This window comes from Coregonus lavaretus (assembly GCF_964263955.1).
Source record: "Coregonus lavaretus genome assembly, chromosome: 15".
Lineage (NCBI taxonomy): Eukaryota > Metazoa > Chordata > Actinopteri > Salmoniformes > Salmonidae > Coregonus > Coregonus lavaretus.
In genome coordinates this window covers 40,791,591-40,813,961 of record NC_140002.1, presented here as the reverse complement: position 1 = coordinate 40,813,961, position 22,371 = coordinate 40,791,591, and the positions used below count along the sequence as shown (strand labels likewise).

The window sequence follows — 22,371 nt, the reverse complement described above, 5'->3', positions numbered from 1 at the left end:
TTCATCCTATATTTCTTTGATTGTTCCTCCTACATATTACCTGCAGTGGCTCATCTGGCTGTGATGGTGAACTGGGTTTGGACCATGTGTCTGCTCTGGAAGCCTAAGAATGTGCAGGTGTAGGTTCCTGTGTGTTCCTGTCTTCCTGGGTTGTTAGGAAGGAGGGCTCCGTTTCACATCAGAACCTGGTCCTGCTCCAGTCCAGCCCGGCCCTCCCAGAGGTTGGAGATCAGTCTGGTTCTGCTGTCGTAGGCTCATTGTGGGCTCATTGGTTCTGGTGAAGGACCATGTGAGGGAGAAGTTCTGGAGTTTCTGTGGAGCGATGCAGGGGATGGACAGTGCTCACCCCATCTCTCCAATCAATTCCTCTGAAATAGAGACACATTCACCCAAAGTGTCACAGGCTGGTTTTGTCCAACTTTATGGGCCTTAATATTGTTATGGTGGACTTTGATAAATGGGTGAAGGATCAGAATACCTGTCTGCTTTATGAAGGTGGTCCACACCTGGGCCTTGTCTGCAGAGATGACTGAACAGAAGTAGGTGTGGTCAGAGACATTACCCAGGATCCTCACTCTGCTCTCCACTGTGTACAGACCTTTGGAGTTGAGGGTTTTGATGGTGGAGTTCTGTAGTGTTTTTGGTTAGATGGTGGGTCTGTGATCCATGCCACCTGAAAGGCAGGATAGATGTTCTGAGATTAACAGGAAACCACCTCCTCAGTAATCTCTATTCTCACTGACTGGATGAGAGCTGCAAAAGAGAAAAAAGTGTTCTCTGTTTAATAAATTAAAATAAGAAACGCTTTTATAAGCATGATAAAACATAGCACTACTTACTTCAGACATTTCCACACAGTAACAGCAGCAACTAACCTTCCACCTTAACATCCACAAAGGTTTCCTGGTTACCCATAATGGTACTGGTGTAACACTTATATATGCCCTCATCTGTAACATCTACCCTCCAGAGTAGGAGTGATTTATTGATGTGAAAATAAAAATCAATTATTTATATAGTCTTTAAACAAAGATGTATTTCCACTGAAATGTTCATTCTGAAATTGTAACTGGTCAATGTCATCATAGTAGCTATGGATGGGGGTTTGCTGTCTGTACCAATGAATCACCTCTTCTTCATTTGGTTTGAAGCTACATGGCAGCACACAGTCCTCACAGTAGAGACAGGTCACCAGAGAGACTGAGAGGGAAGACATTGACATAAAAAATTAAAAATAATATATAAAAAATTACATATTCTTTAATAGAAGTTTGGATTCCAGAGGATAATGTTATATAATTGCAATCAAACATTTCTGATAATCAACATTTGTAGTATTCTTACCCGTAGAGACTTTTTTCTTAGAGTGTCGAGGGAATAATAGTACTGTACAACATTTTCACAATCTTAAATATCAAAATATGCCTGCAACGCCATAAGATAATGATATAGTTGAATATATTTTTGTGTTTTTGTAGAGACAGTTGAATAAGGGAGAACACTTTCTATGTCTATGAAACCTTTACTAAAGCAAATGTCAACAAACCCATGCCATTTGAAGACGTGTTCATGCTTGTGAATCCTTAAAAGAAAAACAAGTGCAGGTCAACTCAAACATACAGCATAACCAGTATAATCCAAAATATAGTCACATCACTAATTTAATTTGACTTAAAACATATCGATACAGCATAAGCATTTTCTCCTATACAGAATACCAAAGTTGTGTGACCATATTGTTAAAACGAAATGTTACGCTTCATTACGAACAGCATGGCAGTGTCTATTTCTGTCTCGGTAGCCTGCTGTAGCTAGCTAGGTACCTTAGAAGGGTAAGGCATCTCAGAGTTGGCAACTGTTCAGACACTCACAGATGACTACTACAATGTACACTTTATTCAAAACTTTAATGTGAATGATGAAGACTGTACAGTTATTCAATTGCTTAGAACACAGATGCACTCCATTGTAGAACGGCACTCTCCAATGAAATCACTGGAATGCATCCCTATGTGGTTGAATTTTCCCCCTTGAGCAAAAAATGTGGGTTGTGGTCCATGGGCATATTTTCTCAATATCAGTGAAGCTAGAAAGGCATGCTTGATTGATGATGTCAGGCCTGTGATTAGAAACATATGATTGTCATCTAGAACGTCTTGTCAATCAGAGCTATGTATGGCCGTTGTTGTGTTCTGCTGTCAGCTGGCAGTTATCCATTGGCAAATCATCAGATGTTTTAACTGTGAGAGAGAGATGGAGAGGTCAATTAGTAAGGCAGGGCAATAGGTATTAGCCAATGAAGGAATAACTCTAAAGCCTGCAGTATTTCCTTCCAGTGTACTACTTGGAAATGTGGCATCCTATGACAGTGCCACGTTGAAAGTCACTGAGTTCTTCAGTAAAGCCGTTCCACTACCAATATTTGTCTATGGAGATTGCATGGCTGTGCGCTCGATTTTATACACCTGGCAGCAACAGGTGTGGCAGAAATAGCCGAATTCACTCATTTGAAGGGGTGTCTACATACTTTTGTATATATAGTGTAAGATAGTTGGATTGGATTATAATAAGACAAAGGCCATATAATGATGAGTCCTGACAACTACTAAAATAGGCCTACACTTACTAGTTTCCATTGGCTGCATCTCTGTGTCCTCCACAGTGGTCCTATTAGCCTGCCGTTGGTTGGCTAAGGAATACATAAATCATATGAGTCATCACTTCCTTCATTGTCATGTGAGTATGAGTACAGAATGCATGGTGCGCAGAAGTGATTAATTTACTCTCAGGTTTTCCATCACATTAGTTATAGTAGCGTGATGTACTCCCCCTGCAGGCCCGGGTCCCCCTGTCTTTATACTTACCTCTTTGTTTTCTATACAGTAGTAGAGCTGTTGTTACTGCTGCAACCACTGCAACTACTACAGCAATCACCCACATCTTGGAGTGACTTTCCCCTGTACGCTCAGTCTGGCCTCCAGCATTTGGCATATTTTCTAGACGTTTGGACAAGGTAAATGTGTGAAAAATTCAGCATTATGAAATGATGTGAACACTTATCATCAATAACCTTGCATGCATTATAAGCACATAGCGTGTACATATTTTAAAGGTATAACTTTTATGTACCTGTCAACGACCGCTGTAATGTTGACCTGATGGTGACCTGGGTTTGGACCATGTGTCTGTTCTGGAAGCCTGAGAATGTACAGGTGTAGGTTCCTGTGTGTTCCTGACTCTCTGGGTTGTGAAGAAGGAGGGATCCGTCTCCCATCAAAACTTGGTCCTGTTCCAGTCCAACCCGGCTCTCCCAGAGGTTGGAGGTCCGTCTGGTTAGGCTGTCGTAGCTGAGGATGACTGTGGGCTCATTAGTTCTGGTGAAGGTCCATGTGAGGGAGAAGTTCTGGAGGTTCTGTGGAGCCATGCAAGGGATGGACAGGTCTCGCCCTGCCTCTCCAATCAACTCTGTTGATGAAATAAGTTTATGAATTGTGAGCCGGTGAAAGTATTTCATTTGTGGCTTTGTTGGTAGAGCATAGCGCTTGCAATGCCAGGGTTGTGGGTTTCGATTCCCACGGGGGACCAGTACAAAAAAGTAAAAAAATGAATGTACTGACTTATGTAAGTCACTCTGGATCAGAGCGTCTGCTAAATGACTAAAATGTAAATGGTATATATCACTGTCCATTAGCGGCCTTCCCGCTATAGTCACTCTCTTAAACACTAGAGGGCGGTGTTACCATAGAGATCCTATTAAATTACTAGAGGGGCTATGTCATAAACATTTACATTTAAGTCATTTAGCAGACGCTCTTATCCAGAGCGACTTACAGTTAGTGAGTGCATACGTTTTTCATACGGGCCCACCGTGGGAAACGAACCCACAACCCTGGCGTTGCAAGCACCATGCTCTACCAACTGAGCTACACGGGCCCCAAAGGTCCAGAATGGGTGAAAATGGCAGCCATATTGGTCAGGGTGAAATCCAAACCACTCTAATTGGAATGAATGGCAGTAGAGGTATATAATCATGATTTTACTTATGCAGGAAAGTAAAAGTAAGTAGTGTGATATATCAGAAATGGTGTAATATTTATTTAACTAGGCAAGTCAGTTAAGAACAAATTCTTATTTACAATGACGGCCTACACCGTCCAAACCCGGACGACACTGGGCCAATTGTGCGCCGCCCTATGGGACTCCCAATCACGTTCTGTAGTGACGTCTCAAGCACTGAGATGCAGTGCCTTAGACCGCTGCGCCACTCGGGAGCCCAATATAATTATTGTCAACATAGAACACATATTGTCATATAATTGTAAATACAGTTTATACAGGTTCTATACCAATTTTCTGTATAGATAGCCTCTAGAATATATGTAAACAGACCAGAAATGTCTCAAATGTTTTTCTTGGAAAGCTGTGAGTGCTATTATGTTCAATTTACAACTTGTCTAAATCCTATCATCAAATGATTTCAGCCAGTGTATGACTGCGGATTGACCACATTGTTTGAATGGAATGTTGGCATATTGACAGTTAATTAGAAAAATGGATGGAATCATTCCTCTAAAACTGTCTGGCTAGCTAGCTGACGAACATACAGTATAGATAAATTATTCAAATTCATTATTTTACACAATATCTTATCACAGCACTAGCAAACCATGGTTGACTAACTCCCTGACCAAAATGGCTAACCTTTATCCCATCATAAGAAGGTTAATGTCCATTTTAGTACTCTAATTCCTACTACAGAGAAATAGTAATGGCGTCTTTTTGTAGGCACTAACTCAACCATGGTTCGTTGGACAAAGCCTATGAGGAAAATGAATGGCATTTTTGTAGGGTTTTTGGATAAACACCAAAAATAAGGTATGTGGTAAACACAGGTTTAGGAGATCTTATACGTTTTGTTCTATGAAATAATCTTCATCAGCTAATGTGACTTTTTGTGAATTTTGACGAATTTATGTAATAATTAAAAACACACAAATCACAAAGGCTTCATAATTCATAATGGTCATATTAACTGACTGCTATTATCTCATAGAACAAAATGTATAAGATCTCCTAAGCCTGTGTTAACCTCAAACCTTATTTTCAGCGTTTATTCTTTCCCCATGTATTCTTCCCATAAGGATGGCTGAACGAACCAGAGGACTGTAAGCTTTTAGGACTACAAGCTAGCGAGCTCTATTCTTTGGGTGTTACACTGAAATCAATGAATTATAAATTTTCTCAGGCATCAGCGCATCACCCAAGTCTGGCTGGGAGTTGAGAGAACCTGTATTTAAATGAGTCTGTTTCTCTGTGTGGGTTTGTCTCTGGCTCTGCACTTAGCCTTCATAACAGTCACACCCAGCAGTGTATTACTGTTTTCATGAGAATTGATCAACTATAAGCTATGCATCTGCAAAATGAGAGAGCAAGAGAGAAAGAGAGGAAGAGAAAGACAATACTAATTATGCCGTACCTCCTTCTTGCAGTGAGCTCTTCCATGACTGTGATCCAGATGTGGAATTAACGGTGCAGACGTAAGTGAGGGTATTTTCAAACATTCTCAGTTTGCTCTGAACGGAGTAGAGGCCCTCAGTGTTGGGTGCCATATGTGTGGTGGATCTCAGGTTGGCTTTAGGCGGCAGAGTGGACCATTGCACACGGGGAGCAGGGAAGATATCCTTAGACAGGCACTGAATCTCTCTGTTCTTACTTATCTCCATAGTAACCATCTTGATGGGAGCTGCAATAGCATTGATAGAGAGCCAGGGTTAGAGAGTAACAGCCTTGAGTGGTTTCACTACAAACTGCGAATTTGAGAGCAATAACCATACAAAAGGTTTTGTACAGCAAAGTCACAAAACCAATAACAAAAGCAAATACTTGACTCTTGGCTTGGCATCAGTTTAGCAATTTGGCTCTAGCTCTAACAGCTCCAATACAGCTGCAGCTGGTCGACAAACAATGATTCATGTCCCTTCACATTCATGACAGAGGGTGTTTTACCACAAGCTATGCTGAAAGAATTTGATATGTGAAATGGATACTCAGCAGCATACTCTAGCCTCGATACTAGCGCCAGCGGTACAACTAACCCTCCACTTTCATGATGATAAAGGACTCCTGTTGTCCCAGAGTGCTGTTGACCAGACAGCTGTAGCGGCCTCGGTCCTTGATGCCACACTGGCTGAGGTGGAGCGAGGCGTTGCCTCGGGAGAGCTGGTCCTGAAGCAGGTACATCCTGGTACGGTGGTCCTTGGGAGGCTGGTCCGGCTGGTCTCCACCCTGCTGGGAGTGGCTGAGGAGGAGTACCTTCTGGCGGTACCAGCTGATGATCTCATTTCCGCTGGGTTTGAAGCTGCAGGGTAGCACACAGTCTTCTGAGAACAAACATGTCACATGGGTATCTAGGGGAGAAGTAGAGAGATAACAGTGTGGGCAAATGTGACCTTCCTTTCATAATTAGTCAACATTCTTTCAATAAACCAGTGGAAAATCCAGTGTTTCTATGTCAAACGGTTTTGTTATATTTGATATTTCAGTCTTCTGTGATGTATATAAAGTGTAATTTTTGGATGCAAACTCTAAGTTGAATACATTTCAACTCTATATCTGACATGGTACAGGTGTCTTCTTTTTTTAAGCCCATAACTATGTGTGTGAGGTGTATACTTTTGTTTCAAAGTAGATTTGTTTAAGACTACCAAGAAACACTGTGTGACCCTGATTTAGCCCACTGCAGTAGAAGGCGGAATGAAAAAATATCTCTCCATTCTTATCTTTTTCTTTTAACCCACACACCGTAGGTTTTTTCCATATCAGAATATACATTTACATTTTAGTCATTTAGCAGACACTCTTATCCAGAGCAACTTACAGTTAGTGAGTGCATACATTCTTTTAATTTTTTTTCATACTAGCCTCCCGTGGGAATCGAACCCACAACCCTGGCGTTGCAAACACCATGCTCTACCAACTGAGCTACATCCCTGCCGGCCATTCCCTCCCCTACCCTGGGCCAATTGTGCGCTACCCCATGGGTCTCCCGGTCCCAGTCGCGGTTCGAATCCCGGTCTGGATTCGAACCAGGATCTCTAGTGGCACAGCTAGAGACCACTACGCCACTCGGGAGAACATCACATACGACGTGTACTGGATCCTCATTTGGTCATGAGTGAACTTTTTCCCCCCTCTTTCCATCTTGCTATAGATTGTGTTATTCTCATGATTCTGAAACATTCACTATGTTTTGTCTTACCCAACCGTAACCTGCAGTCCCAGCATTTTAGCCACCACACAATTCAGAGTGAGCTCCGGCACCTATGGTTATGGTGGGACTTCTAAAGCCAAACATGACAGGCCACACATTACAATTGTCGAGTTAAATGCAGAGTTTGACTGGATAAGTATTAGGTAATACCCTTGAAACTGGTAATCACACAGCCTAATCTCAACATGTGGCTTTTTCAGTCATTTGTTGTGCACAAAATGTGTTTGCAACAAGACATTGCACTGTGAATGGGTAAATGTTCACAGGTGAATTTATGGGCTTTTTACTGCCAAAATAACGATGGTAACACCAGTGAAGTCCTTCATAGACAGGGCACCCACTCAGAGTCAAATATAGTACATGACTATATAGAATTAGCATGTGTGCAAATGTGTTAAGAGTCAGGGATGTCCCAGTGAGACTGTGATCTCCTCAGAGTAGACGTCTTTAAATTCCTCAGCAACATTCCAAACAGGAGAGACCGCTGACCTGCGTCCCAGGATGGTCTGGCCAGTCTAAATACTCCCAGCTAGAACAAACAGTGGCGTGCCGAGGGCCAGAGGGCCAGCCATCAAAGACGCTGTGGGCTACTGGATTCCTCAGAAAGAACACATCTCGACTCTTGCTCACTGCCCACTGACTGTCCACCTCTCAAGAATTTACAGGGATGTGGACAACATAGTCCCACATGCACAGCAATAGAGGCTCAGCATTGCATTGAAGGATGTTTTTACTTCATAAATCCTCAGATTTGCTGAGGATGGATAGGGACTTCAACAACAAGCTACAGGGACAGTGCAGTGACAATATGTAATTTATATTGTATATGAATGGTTGTTTGTATTTTTAAAAAACTCCTGGCCAAACCATTCTCTTTAAACTAATACTTTACACTGGATTTGTCTCATGGAGAATCCCTATGACCACATGTTAAAATAGTCTCGTTTTAGTTTTGCCAAGAGGAACTATGATTTCTTGTGCAGTGAAAGGGACCCAAAATGCAAAAAGCACCTGTTCCATGAACAAGAGATGTAGAGAAAGAAAGTGTACCCAAACCCACTTCAGCCCTGTTTGAACAAAAAGGGAAACATTCCTTACCCCAGGACACAAAGAAAGAAAAAGGAGTACTTTGTTTCTGCATAGATCTGATTATTTATTGACGGGACACAACATACAAACATGTTTACGTTTCAGCGTAATCACCTCCATCAGAGCCAGGTAAGCAAGTTTGTATGTCTTTATTTCCCTGGATAGTCACCCATTGAAGTGTCCTGGGGTAAGGAATGCTTTTAGATAGAGATGTATCTTAAGATTAGATCAAATGGAAGTATTTAAAGACATACAGTAGTCAGATTATTTGTTTCCTCACTCAGAGGCGCAGCACAGTCACATTAAAGACATCCCATGCCTTGACCCTTGACCCATGAGCCTATCTTGACAATTCTTGCACTACTACCTTTCAAAGAGGATAGGGAGATCTTATCCTTACCTGGGATCTTACACTTTGCCAAGGTGAGAATCCACAGCAACCTCAAAAAAGCTTGAGCAAGTGCCTTTACCATTCTCATTCATTCACAAAGTCACAAGTACGGTTGTTGTTGACTCACGTCCTGATTCCAATCTGTGGCAATCTTAAAGCAATTAGGAGCTCTGAATCACAATCAGTAACTTTGTCTCTCTTAGATCTCACATTTCAGCCTCAGGGATGGTGTGGATCAAAAGCATTTGCTGTCACTTTAAAGGTTAAAGGATCCAGATGGAATATATCCTTGTAAACCCAAATGAGAGCCAATGAGTCTGAAACCCACTGCCACAGACATACGAAAGGTCCCACCTGGAACCACTTGTGCCAGAGCAGAAAAGCAGTTTCCTTGTCAGAGCAACTATCTCCTCTCACAGTGAGAAGAGAGGGAGTGTACGAGGAAGAGAGCGCGAGAAGGAGGGAGCGGCAGGGCAGACAGGCTAGACTGAAATACACACCCCTCTACAGAGACATCGAGGCACAGTGGAAACATTGTTTACACTGTGTTACTTGGAAACGCCTCTTTGCCTCTTACCTCCCTGTCAAACCTCCCCACCCCTTCCCCACCTGTCACACTCAGTGCCTCATAGAATATCGTCATAGGATTGATTTATTTCCACGTCACTCTGTATGTCCGTTACCCCCTGTATATAGCCTCGCTACTGTTATTTTACTGCTGCCCTTTAATTATTTACTTATCTATTTTTTACTTAACACTTATTTTTCTTAAAACTGCATTGTTGGTTAAGATCTTGTAAGTAAGCATTTCACTGTAAGGTCTACACCTGTTGTATTCGGCGCATGTAACAAATAACATTTGATTTGATTTGATTTGTCACCACTTTTACATCTCACACTATTTCACCTTCTCTGAGTAATAACTGCACACACAGTAGACTAGATATAGTGCTCTTTTCATATTGTAGTTTCCACTGAAACAGTATATCTTCTTGTATCTTCTAGTTCCGTGAAAGGCATCTTCTTTATCTCTCAAGCCTTCAATACCTTCATTAATCATAGAGAACTGGTCTGGACAACAAAAAACTGTGATGTCACAGTGCCCTGCCACTAGCAGGCATGCATGAGGTTAACCACAGAGAGAGAAGAGCTCAGCTCAGGGTCAATGATATCTCAATGTGGAACATATTCAGTCACTGTTGTTTCTGTCTGTCTCCCACTGGGCACTACTGCCACTGTGTTATACACACATGATCACAGACCACACTAAACCTGAATGCTAATCTATTTCTTGTTGTAGCTGACTGCACCTAACTTTCAGGAAGTTTTCAGGAAGTTTGCCCTCACATTGAATGATGCAACATGTTTTCTGAAGTTAGTTCCTTGTGTTCAGTATCATTGACCTCCAAGGGGTGAAATAAAACCATAACAATGCCACGTTATATGATGAGTCACTTATGATAAATGTCCTATTTATCCCATAGTAGCTGATAAACAGAGATGAGCACAGAAGAAAGGCACAATAATTTCACAGCAGAATTGTGTGTCAATAAAGAGTGGTTATGGTTTTAATATCTGTTTTTATCATAGCAAACATATATTAGACTGGAGGCCTCACTCTGTTGCCATGATTTACCAACAGTGAGTACTATAGGGTGTGATTGAGAGATGATCCTGTATTTACTCCATGATGTGTAGCTACACCTCTCCTTTATGGTCCTTAGGAGGCGCGTGTGAGGGGAAACCATGGCTCCACGTGAATGCCTCTTAAAGATGGCAGCACTCATCTCTGCCCTCAATCAACGCTAATCCCAGATTAAAGGAGCATGCCACTGGACTGGGATTATGCTGTGGGCACTTCCATTTTATCATTGATTCTCTACCAGTCTTCCTGACTCACTTTTATACTTCCTCTGGTATACTATTTATTTCTTTTCTTATAATGTGTGTTTACTCATCACTATAATGTCTGTCATTTGTTTATTTTTGGTGAATTTTCTCTGTGTAATATGGTTTAATTCTGGTTATATTCCAGTGACTAAACGTTGTTCCCATCCATTCCCAGGTCATCATACCTATGAATATTACCAGCAATAATCCAAACCCCTTGTGGTGACATTAGCAGACTCTCTGGTTGATAAGAAGCAACATTTAACTGGCCTGACAATCATGACTGGCCTACATTAGTCAATAAGGACCTTGAAAGGGAATCATTGTTTTAAATGACTGGAAAACATGCACTGATAGCCTTGAACTATAGACATTGCACAGCCAATATCTAATAATATAAAAGCAGCTATGAGACCACTATTTTAGTCCAACCTTATATAAAAGTAGCTATGAGACCACTATTTTAGTCCAACCTTATATAAAAGTAGCTATGAGACCACTATTTTAGTCCAACCTTATATACAAGCAGCTATGAGACCACTATTTTAGTCCAACCTTATATACAAGCAGCTATGACACCACTATTTTAGTCCAACCTTATATAAAAGCAGCTATGACACCACTATTTTAGTCCAACCTTATAATCCACACAACCAATAGAAACATGTAGAATACATGCACATTTCTGTTCCCTTCATGGATATAATCATGGGTATATTCTATGAATCATCATGATCGTAGAAGAGTACTATTACTATACTATTCAGTGGTGTGGACAGAAATCCATTGATGGCAGGGCCAGCAAAAAATGTTGGCACTCAAATCCTCATTAAATTAGCCCCCCCGTCCGGAAGTTGGATAATTTTGCATTTTTCAAACACCTGAAACAGCTTTTTCCTGCAATCTAGAGCCATTATCATTATGCTTAATAAAAAATTAAAATAATAACATATATACAGTGCATTCGGAAAGTATTCAGACCCCTTGACTTTTGTTACGTTACAGCCTTATTCTAAAATGGATTAAATTGTTTTTTCCCCCTCATCAACCTACACACACAATACTCTATAATGACAAAGCAAAAACAGGTTTTTAGAAATGTTTGCAAATGTATTGCAAATACAAAACAGAAATACCTTATTTACATAAGTATTCAGACCCTTTGCTATGAGACTCGAAATGGAGCTCAGGTGCATCCTGTTTCCATTGATCATCCTTGAGAGTCCACCTTTGGTAAATTCAATTGATTGGACATGATTTGGAAAGGCACACACCTGTCTATATAAGGTCCCACAGTTGACAGTGCATGTCAGAGCAAAAACCAAGCCATGAGGTCAAAGGAATTGTCCGTAGAGCTCCGAGACAGGATTGTGTCGAGGCACAGATCTGGGGAAGGGTACCAAAACATTTCTGCAGCATTGAAGGTCCCCAAGAACACAGTGGCCTCCATCATTCTAAAATGGAAGACGTTTGGAACCTCCAAGACTCTTCCTAGAGCTGGCCCCCTGGCCAAACTGAGCAATTGGGGGAGAAGGGCCTTGGTCAGGGAGGGGACCAAGAATCAGATGGTCACTCTGACAGAGCTCCAGAGTTTCTCTGTGGCTTCCAGAAGGACAACCATCTCTGCAGCATTCCACCAATCAGGCCTTTATGGTAGAGTGGCCAGACAGAAGCCACTCCTCAGTAAAATGCACATGACAGCCTGTTTGGAGTTTGCCAAATGGCACCTAAAGACTCTCAGACCATGAGAAACAATATTCTCTGGTTTAATGAAACCAAGATTGAACTCTTTGGCCTGAATGCCATGCATCACTTCTGGAAAAAAACCTGGCACCATCCCTACGGTGAAGCATGGTGGTGGCAGCATCATGCTGTGGGGATGTTTTCAGCGGCAGGGACTGGGAGAACAGTCAGGATCGAGGGAAAGATGAACAGAGCAAAGTATAGAGATATCCTTGGTGAAAACCTGCTCCAGAGCGCTCAGGACCTCGGACTGGGGCAAAGGTTCACCTTCCAACAGGACAACGACCCTAAGCACACAGCCAAGACAATGAAGGAGTGGCTTCGGGACAAGTCTCTGAATGTCCTTGAGTGGCCCAGCCAGAGCCCGGACTTGAACCAGATTGAACATCTCTGGAGAGACCTGAAAATAGCTGTGCAGCGACGCTCTCCATCCAACCTGACAGAGCTTGAGAGGATCTGCAGAGAAGAATGGGAGAAACTCCCCAAATACAGGTGTGCCAAGCTTGTAGCGTCATACCCAAGAAGACTCAAGGCTGTAATTGCTTTCAAAGGTGCTTCAACAAAGTACTGAGTAAAGGGTCTGAATACTTTTGTAAATGTGATCTTTCCGGGGTTTTTTTGTAAGAAATTTGCAAAAAAATGTAAAAACAAGTTTTTGCTTTGTCATTATGGGGTATTATGTGTAGATTGATGATGGGGGAAAACAATTTGATCAATTTTAGAATAAGGCTGTAACGTAACAAAATGTGGAAAATGTCAAGGGGTCTGAATACTTTCTGAATGCACTGTAACTAAAGTTACTTTGAAAAATTATCATATCTTAATCTGAAATGACATGGACTACATATTGCAAGAATAGATCTCTATGGTGTCAGATGTTAACAGAATGTGTAATTTGTCTTATTAAACACAAAAAAAATGATGTTTCAAGTGAGAATAAGGCAGGTCTAATGCCGAAAAAGAAAGGAAATGATTTCCTACTTCACCCATATTGTCTCTTCTTTTTGCAAAAAAAGTAGCGTGTAGTTCCAGTAGTTAGCTACACATGGCAAAAAAAGTAATTAACTACTGACAAAGCTACCAATATTTGAATGTAGTTCAACTACATTTTTACATTTTACATTTTAGTCATTTAGCAGACGCTCTTAAACAGAGCGACTTAAAGCTACTGCAAAATGTAGTTAAATTACTAGTTGAACTACAGTGGGGGAAAAAAATATTTAGTCAGCCACCAATTGTGCAAGTTCTCCCACTTAAAAAGATGAGAGAGGCCTGTAATTTTCATCATAGGTACACGTCAACTATGACAGACTAAATGAGGAAATAAAATCCAGAAAATCACATTGTTGGATTTTTTATGAATTTATTTGCAAATTATGGTGGAAAATAAGTATTTGGTGAATAACAAAAGTTTCTCAATACTTAGTTATGTACCCTTTGTTGGCAATGACACAGGTCAAACGTTTTCTGTAAGTCTTCACAAGGTTTTCACACACTGTTGCTGGTATTTTGGCCCATTCCTCCATGCAGATCTCCTCTAGAGCAGTGATGTTTTGGGGCTGTCGCTGGGCAACACGGACTTTCAACTCCCTCCAAAGATTTTCTATGGGGTTGAGATCTGGAGACTGGCTAGGCCACTCCAGGACCTTGAAATGCTTCTTACGAAGCCACTCCTTCGTTGCCCGGGCGGTGTGTTTGGGATCATTGTCATGCTGAAAGACCCAGCCACGTTTCATCTTCAATGCTCTTGCTGATGGAAGGAGGTTTTCACGCAAAATCTCACGATACATGGCCCCATTCATTCTTTCCTTTACACGGATCAGTCGTCCTGGTCCCTTTGCAGAAAAACAGCCCCAAAGCATGATGTTTCCACCCCCATGCTTCACAGTAGGTATGGTGTTCTTTGGATGCAACTCAGCATTCTTTGTCCTCCAAACACGACGAGTTGAGTTTTTACCAAAAAGTTCTATTTTGGTTTCATCTGACCATATGACATTCTCCCAATCCTCTTCTGGATCATCCAAATGCACTCTAGCAAACTTCAGACGGGCCTGGACATGTACTGGCTTAAGCAGGGGGACACGTCTTGCACTGCAGGATTTGAGTCCCTGGCGGCGTAGTGTGTTACTGATGGTAGGCTTTGTTACTTTGGTCCCAGCTCTCTGCAAGTCATTCACTAGGTCCCCCCGTGTGGTTCTGGGATTTTTGTGATCATTTTGACCCCACGGGGTGAGATCTTGCGTGGAGCCCCAGATCGAGGGAGATTATCAGTGGTCTTGTATGTCTTCCATTTCCTAATAATTGCTCCCACAGTTGATTTCTTCAAACCAAGCTGCTTACCTATTGCAGATTCAGTCTTCCCAGCCTGGTGCAGGTCTACAATTTTGTTTCTGGTGTCCTTTGACAGCTCTTTGGTCTTGGCCATAGTGGAGTTTGGAGTGTGACTGTTTGAGGTTGTGGACAGGTGTCTTTTATACTGATAACAAGTTCAAACAGGTGCCATTAATACAGGTTTTATTTTATTTTTATTTCACCTTTATTTAACCAGGTAAACCAGTTGAGAACAAGTTCTCATTTACAACTGCGACCTGGCCAAGATAAAGCAAAGCAGTGCGATAAAAACAACAACACAGAGTTACATATGGGGTAAAACAAAACAAAGTCAAAAATACAACAGAAATAAATATATATATATATACAGTGTGTGCAAATGTAGCAAGTTATAGAGGTAAGGCAATAAATAGGCTATAGTGCAAAATAATTACAATTAGTATTAACACTGGAATGATAGATGTGCAAGAGATGATGTGCAAATAGAGATACTGGGGTACAAATGAGCAAAATAAATAACAATATAGGGATGAGGTAGTTGGGCGGGCTAATTTCAGATGGGCTGTGTACAGGTGCAGTGATCGGTAAGGTGCTCTGACAACTGATGCTTAAAGTTAGTGAGGGAGATAAGAGTCTCCAGCTTCAGAGATTTTTGCAATTCGTTCCAGTCAACGAGTGGAGGACAGAGGAGCCTCTTAAAGAAGAAGTTACAGGTCTGTGAGAGCCAGAAGTCTTGCTTGTTTGTAGGTGACCAAATACTTATTTTCCACCATAATTTGCAAATAAATTCATTAAAAATCCTACAATGTGATTTTCTGGATTTTTTTTCTCAATTTGTCTGTCATAGTTGACGTGTACCTATGATGAAAATTACAGGCCTCTCTCATCTTTTTAAGTGGGAGAACTTGCACAATTGGTGGCTGACTAAATACTTTTTTTCCCCACTGTATATGTAGTTCACTACTTCCCAACACTGCTAACATGTGATTTCGCATTACAGAACAAACTGTATTGTAGGCCTACGTAAATCCATGACTCTTGCATTTAACATGCAACTCACATAGACCTACACATAATAAACCATAGGCCTAGACTATGAGACTAGAAAATAATACCCTGATCTGACAGTAATAATCACAATAGGCTTGACAACCTCTCAGATTACTGGCTCAGAGACCAGGAGTTAGTAGGCTAGGCAGCCACAACTGCAACCATGAGTCCATTATCCACTGAACAAAAATATACACGCAACATGCAACAATTTCAAAGATTTAACTGAGTGACAGTTCATATTAGGAAATCAGTCAATTGAAATCAATTCATTAGGCCCTAATCTATGGATTTCACATGACTGGGAATACGGATATGCATCTGTTGTTCACAGATACAGTACCATTTAAAAAAAGAAGTAGTGGTGTGGATCAGAAAACCAGTCAGTATCTGGTGTGACCACCATTTGCCTCATGCAGCGCGACACATCTCCTTCGCATAGAGTTGATCAGGCTGTTGATTGTGGCCTGTGGAATGTTGTCCCACTCCTCTTCAATGGCTGTGCGAAGTTGCTGGATATTGGCGGGAACTGGAACACGCAGCCATACACGTCGATCCAGAGCATCCCAAACATGCTCAATGGGTGACATGTCTGGTGAGTATGCAGGCCATGGAAGAACTGGGACATTTTCAGCTTCCAGGAATTGTGTACAGATCTTTGCGACATGGCATCGTACATTATCATGCTGAAACATGAGGTGATGGCGGCGGATGAATGGCACGACTATGGGCCTCAGGATCTCGTCACGGTATCTCTGTGTATTCAAATTGCCATAGACAAAATGCAATTGTGTTTGTTATCCGTAGCTTATGCCTGCCCATACCATAACCCCACCGCCACCATGGGGCACTCTGTTCACAATGTTGACATCAGCAAACCGCTCACCCACACGACGCCATACTGCTGTCTGCCATCTGCCTGGTACAGTTGAAACCGGGATTCATCTGTGAAGAGCACACTTCTCCAGCGTGCCAGTGGCCATTGAAGGTGAGCATTTACGACCCTGGTGAGGACGACAAGCACGCAGATGAGCTTCCCTGAAACGGTTTCTGACAGTTTGTGCAGAAATTCTTCGGTTGTGCACAGTTTCATCAGCTGTCCGGGTGGCTCGTGTCAGACCAGCCCGCAGGTAAAGAAGCCGGATGTGGAGGTCATGGTCTGGCGTGGTTACACGTGGTCTGTGGTTGTGAGGCCGGTTGGACATACTGCCAAATTCTCTAAAACGATGTTGGAGGCGGCTTATGGTAGAGAAATGAACATTACATTCTCTGGCAACAACTCTGGTGGACATTCCTGCAGTCAGCATGCCAATTACGTGCTCCCTCAAAACTTGAGACATCTGTGGCATTGTGTTGTTTGACAAAACTGCACATTTTAGAGTGGCCTTTTACTGTCCCCAGCGCAAGGTGCACCTGTGTAATGATCATGCTGTTTAATCAGCTTCTTGATGTGCCACAACTGTCAGGTGGATGGATTATCTTGGCAAATTAGAAATACTCACTAACAGGGATGTAAACACATTTGTGCACAACATTTGAGAGAAATAAAGGTTTTTGTGAGTATGGAAAATGTCTGGAATCTTTTATTTCAGCTCAGGAAACATGGGACCAATACTTTACATGTTGCGTTTATATTTTTGTTCAGTATATTGCAAAACTCGAGTCTCAAGCTAGGCTATATGATAACACTGGTAATAGGTCAATTGTTGTAGCCTACTTGCAAGCCACATCAGAGCATAAATTGAAATAACTTGGTTTTTTATTTCACTGGACCGTCTCAGCGGAGGGAGGGAGGGAGAGAGTGTGAGTCGAAGTGGAGAAGTGTGTTTCATGATTTCTAAAAGTGTTGAATAAAAACAGCGTTTTAGTGCTGAAAACCCTTTGCTGTATTCTTTAACAGTCTCTCTCTAGGCATGGTTTTTAAATCTTACAGTAGCCTGCTCTACGGTCAGTGGGTCTATCAACTTTGCTGTGGGCTTGTGGAAGCTGCTGTGGCCAGTGGTATGCCTACAGGTGCACCTGACTTAGCTCTCTGTGCCCACTGGATATAGGCAGAGTTTGTATTTTCAGACAAATAAAATGGTTCAAAATGGGAACACTTCGCCTACCCGGCGGGGTAGCTAAATCAAGTGCACCTATCGCATTATTGGCGAATAGGCTACCAGTATTTATTTTTTTGATCAAAAATAGCCAGCCTGATTGGCTGAGTGACTGACCCTCTTGTACATTTTGTTTAAGCTGCTGTACAAAAAGCAGTTATTTCTGCGTCAACCACAGAAATGCCATAGTGGGTACTGGGTGGCTGTGTCGCTGTCATTTGACCAAATGAGTACTATTGGGACAGGCAGGCAGCTGCGGCCTTCTTCATTATCCTGTATGAATCGCTCTGAAAACGACTGTTGAGTTCCATAAGTTGTTTGTCTAATATCTCATTTAATAATGCCTGTTGCTCCTAACGGGGGCTGCTTTCCCCACTGTAGATGTAACATCAAGTCCCCAAACCTTGCTTGCATTTTTCTGTTTTGGGAACTGGTAGCTAACATCCCAGTTGTGGATTATTATTTTTACATTAAATCATCTGTAAGCTTAATTATTTTATCAAAATCAACTTCACAATTGTCTCTGAATGTACTGAAACTGTCTTTAAAGCCTTCTATTAGATTGATGCAATCAGTGATTCATATAGAGGGGGACTGGAGGCCCTTTGTGGTGAAATCACTAATACTGTATCAAATAACCTCTTCTATACAAGCTCTTTTGATTTTTTTTTAACAATGAGCTTTGTTAGGCCATTATACTTGTTTTTGCTAGCCAAGTTGGCTAGTGAGTCTTTGATAGCTAGCTAGCTAACAGTCAATAGCCTACACAGTGTAGCCAAGCCTACACAGCGATAGCTACTGTTTACTGCACATGGTATCAGTGCGGTGTGACACGTGCCAGAACCCGCCCATAATTGTTTTAATTGATAACCTGATTGTTTTAGTTTTTCCTGGTAAATAATCAAGCATTATTCAATTCCATTACATAGGCCTACATTAAATGTATTTTATGTACGACACTTGAATGTATGTAGGCCTACTTTTAATGTAAGATGTCCTTGAGTGTCCTAAAAGGCATCTGCCAAATAAAATGTATTATTATTATTCATATTTTCAATGTATATCCCTTTCCCACCCACTCCTTACTGCTTGTTGTGAAATCTATCTGATGGTGTACGCATGTTTAGGCCTGTGCTTGACTTGGACTGAAATAGGTTCCAGTATTAATTTTGGGTGCCGGTACCGTTTATATTTAGGTGCAGGAACTCAATTCAAATAACATTGTATTTGTCACATGTGCCTGTCACGTCTACTCCCGCTTCCCCTCTAGCTGACTGTCCCTCATGTTCTGTTTCTATAGCGCTAGTGGATTCCGGTGCCGCAGTGAACTTTATTGACCAGACCCTTGCCTCCTCTCTTAACATCACCTCATACCCGCTCTCCTCTCCGTTTCCGGTTCAAGCCTGGTTCATAACATGTGACAGACCAACACTCACTAGGCTTCTTCTCTCTAAGCTGAGACCTTGAAACTGAGATCTTTCTCCTCACGTTCTCAAAACAAGGTCTGGGCGTACTGACAAATTGCAGATACTGATAAGTGAGGATTCATCCGATCAGTCACTTGCATGAACACAGAAATTGGTTATTAGAACAGCACATTACTAGAATATAGAAATGTATAGAATAGGAAAGCACCAACATTAACATTTCCATCACATACTCTAAGAAACTGTCTCCTGCAGAGAGGAATTATGACGTCGGCGATCGAGAGCTCCTGGTGGTGAAGTTGGCATTAGAGGAGTGGAGACACTGGCTGGAGGCCGCCAAGGAACCATTCTTCATCCTCACCGAACATCGGAACCTGGAGTATATACGGACAACGAGGAGGCTGACCCCGCGCCAAGCAAGGTGGGCCCTTTTCTTTACTAGATTTGACTTCTAGTCTCCGACGATGGCCCCCAATTCACACACAGGTATGGAGATCCTTCATGGAGAAGCTCGGGGTCACGGTCAGCCTCACTTCCTGTTATAGGCCTCAGTCTAACAGGCAGGTGGAGAGGATGAACCAGGAGCTGGGGAGGTTCCTGAGGAGTCACTGCCAGGACCGGCAGGGGGGGTGTGCCCGATTCTTCCATGGGCGGAGTACGTCCAGAATTCGTTACATCACTCCTCCACCGGGCTGACTCCTTTCCAGTGTGTTCTGGGTTATCAGCCGGCCCTGGCTCCGTGGACCCCGGGCCAGACCAAAAGTGCTGCGGTGGATGAGTGGTTTAGGCACGCATATGAAGTGGGGAGCGATGCCCACGTGAGACTCCAGCGCGCAGTCCACCGTCAGAAGGGGGGGGGGGGAGTGGTACTGTCACGTCTACCTCCGCTCCCCCTCTCCGGCGCTCGACATCGCCGGTTTTACTGATCACTGGCTCTGACAACTATCTTTACACGCACCTGCGCCTCACCATGAGACTCACCTGGACTCCAACACTTCACTGATTACTTCCCCTATATCTGTCACTCCCTTAGGTTCATTCCCCAGCCAGTATTGTTTCTGTGTTTCATGTCCAGACGGTACTCCTGTTTTGTATCGTTCCATGTTCTTTGTTATATTAAACTTACCACCTGCACCTGCTTCTTGACTCCCAGCTCATCGTTACAGACTAATACAACAGGTGTATACCTTACCGTGAAATGCTTACTTACAAGCACTTAACCAACAACGCAGTTTGAAGAAATTAAGAGTCAAGAAAATGTTTACTAAATAAATTAAAGTGAAGAAAAAAAGGAACACAATAAAATAACAATAACGACGTTATATACAGGGGTACCGGTACCGAGTCAATGTGCGGGGGTACAAGTTAGTTGAGGTAATATGTACATGTAGGTAGGGGTAAAGTGACTATGCATAGATAATAAACAATGAGTAGCAGCAGTGTAAAAAAAATTAAAGGGGGGTGGTCAATGCAAATGTTCCAGGTAGCCATTTTATTAATTGTTCAGCAGTCTTATGGCTTGGGGGTAGAAGCTGTTAAGGAGCCTTTAGGACCTAGACTTGGCGCTCTGGTACCGCTTGCCATGCGGTAGCAGAGAGAACAGTCTATGACTTGGGTGGCTGGAGTCTTTGATAATTTTTTGGGCCTTCCTCTGACACCGCCTAATATAGAGGTCCTGGATGGCAGGAAGCTTGGCCCCAGTGATGTACTGGGCCGTACGCACTACCCTCTGTAGCGCCTTACGGACCAATGCCGAGCAGTTGCCATACAGGCGGTGATGCAACCGGTCAGGATGCTCTCGATGGTGCAGCTGTAGAACTTTTTGAGGATCTGGGGACCCATGCCAAGTCTGTTCAGTCTCCTGAGGGTGAAAACGCGTTGTTGTGCCGTCTTCATGACTGTCTTGGTGTGTTTGGACCATGATAGTTTGTTGGTGATGTGGACACCAACGAACTTGAAGCTCTCGACCCGCTCCACTACAGCCCTGTCAATGTGAATGGGGGCGTGTTCGGCCCTCCTTTTCCTGTAGTCGACGATCAGCTCCTTTGTCTTGCTCACGTTGAGGGAGAGGTTGTTGTCCTGGCACCACTCTGCCAGGTCTCTGTCCTCCTCCTTATAGGCTGTCTCATCATTGTCGGTGATCAGACCTACCACCGCTGTTGTCAGCAAACTTAATGATGGTGTTGGAGTTGTACTTGGCCACGCAGTCGTGGGAGAACAGGGAGTACAGGAGGGGACTAAGCACGCACACCTGAGGTGCCCCTGTGTTGAGGATCAGCGTGGCAGATGTGTTGTTGCCTACCCTTACCACCTGGGGGCGGCACATCAAGAAGTCCAGGATCCAGTTTCAGAGGGAGGTGTTTAGTTCCAGAGTCCTTAGCTTAGTGATGAGCTTTGTGGGCACTATGGTGTTGAATGCTGAGCTGTAGTCAATGAACAGCATTCTCACATAGGTGTTCCTTTTGTCCAGGTTTGGAAAGGGCAGTGTGGAGTGCAATTGAGATTGCGTCATCTGTGGATCTATTGGGGCGGTATGTGAATTGGAGTGGGTCTAGGGTTTCCGGGAAGATATTGTTGATGTGAGCCATGACCAGCCTTTCAAAGTGCTTCATGGCTACAGATGTGAGTGCTAAGGGGTGGTAATCATTTAGGCAGGTTACCTTGGCGTTCTTGGGCACAGGGACTCCTCAATGCTTTTGAGCTAATATTCTATGGGAGGTGCAGGAACTCAAGCAGAATAACATGTTAGGTGCCGGTAAACAGTTCCAGTGAGCTGCTGCCCAAGTAAAGTACTGTGTTTAGGTAAAAAGACTTGGAACACTGTCAAGTAGAGCAAAAAAATACAAATCTGATTGGGTGGGCCTGGCTCCCCAGTGGATGGCCCACCTGTGCCCCTGTAAATACTAATACTTATTACTATTAATATTCCTGTAATAATCCACCAATTTCTCTGTTCCTCTTTCATTATCCTGCTTATTATCTCAACTATAGCTCCTCTATCTCTCCCTCACCTTATTTTGGCTCACAGATGCTCAACATTCGATGGTTGGCATTTGGCAATCTATTCCCATACCTCCAGAT

At 42.7% G+C, this 22,371-nt stretch overlaps 1 protein-coding gene across 1 annotated transcript; it reads right to left on the bottom strand.

The window, feature by feature from the left end:
* Positions 1–1,242: 1,242 nt before the first annotated feature.
* Positions 1,243–9,170, bottom strand: LOC311142893 (uncharacterized protein). The gene is made up of 7 exons (XM_084178610.1): positions 8,760–9,170; positions 6,096–6,407; positions 5,477–5,743; positions 3,130–3,465; positions 2,865–2,996; positions 2,627–2,689; positions 1,243–2,240 (listed from the first exon to the last, which is right to left on the bottom strand). Exons 1-7 carry the CDS (start codon positions 8,836–8,838, stop codon positions 2,170–2,172), a joined length of 1,260 nt encoding a protein of 419 aa, XP_084034736.1. The 5' UTR covers positions 8,839–9,170; the 3' UTR covers positions 1,243–2,169.
* Between the last annotated feature and the right edge of the window lie 13,201 nt (positions 9,171–22,371).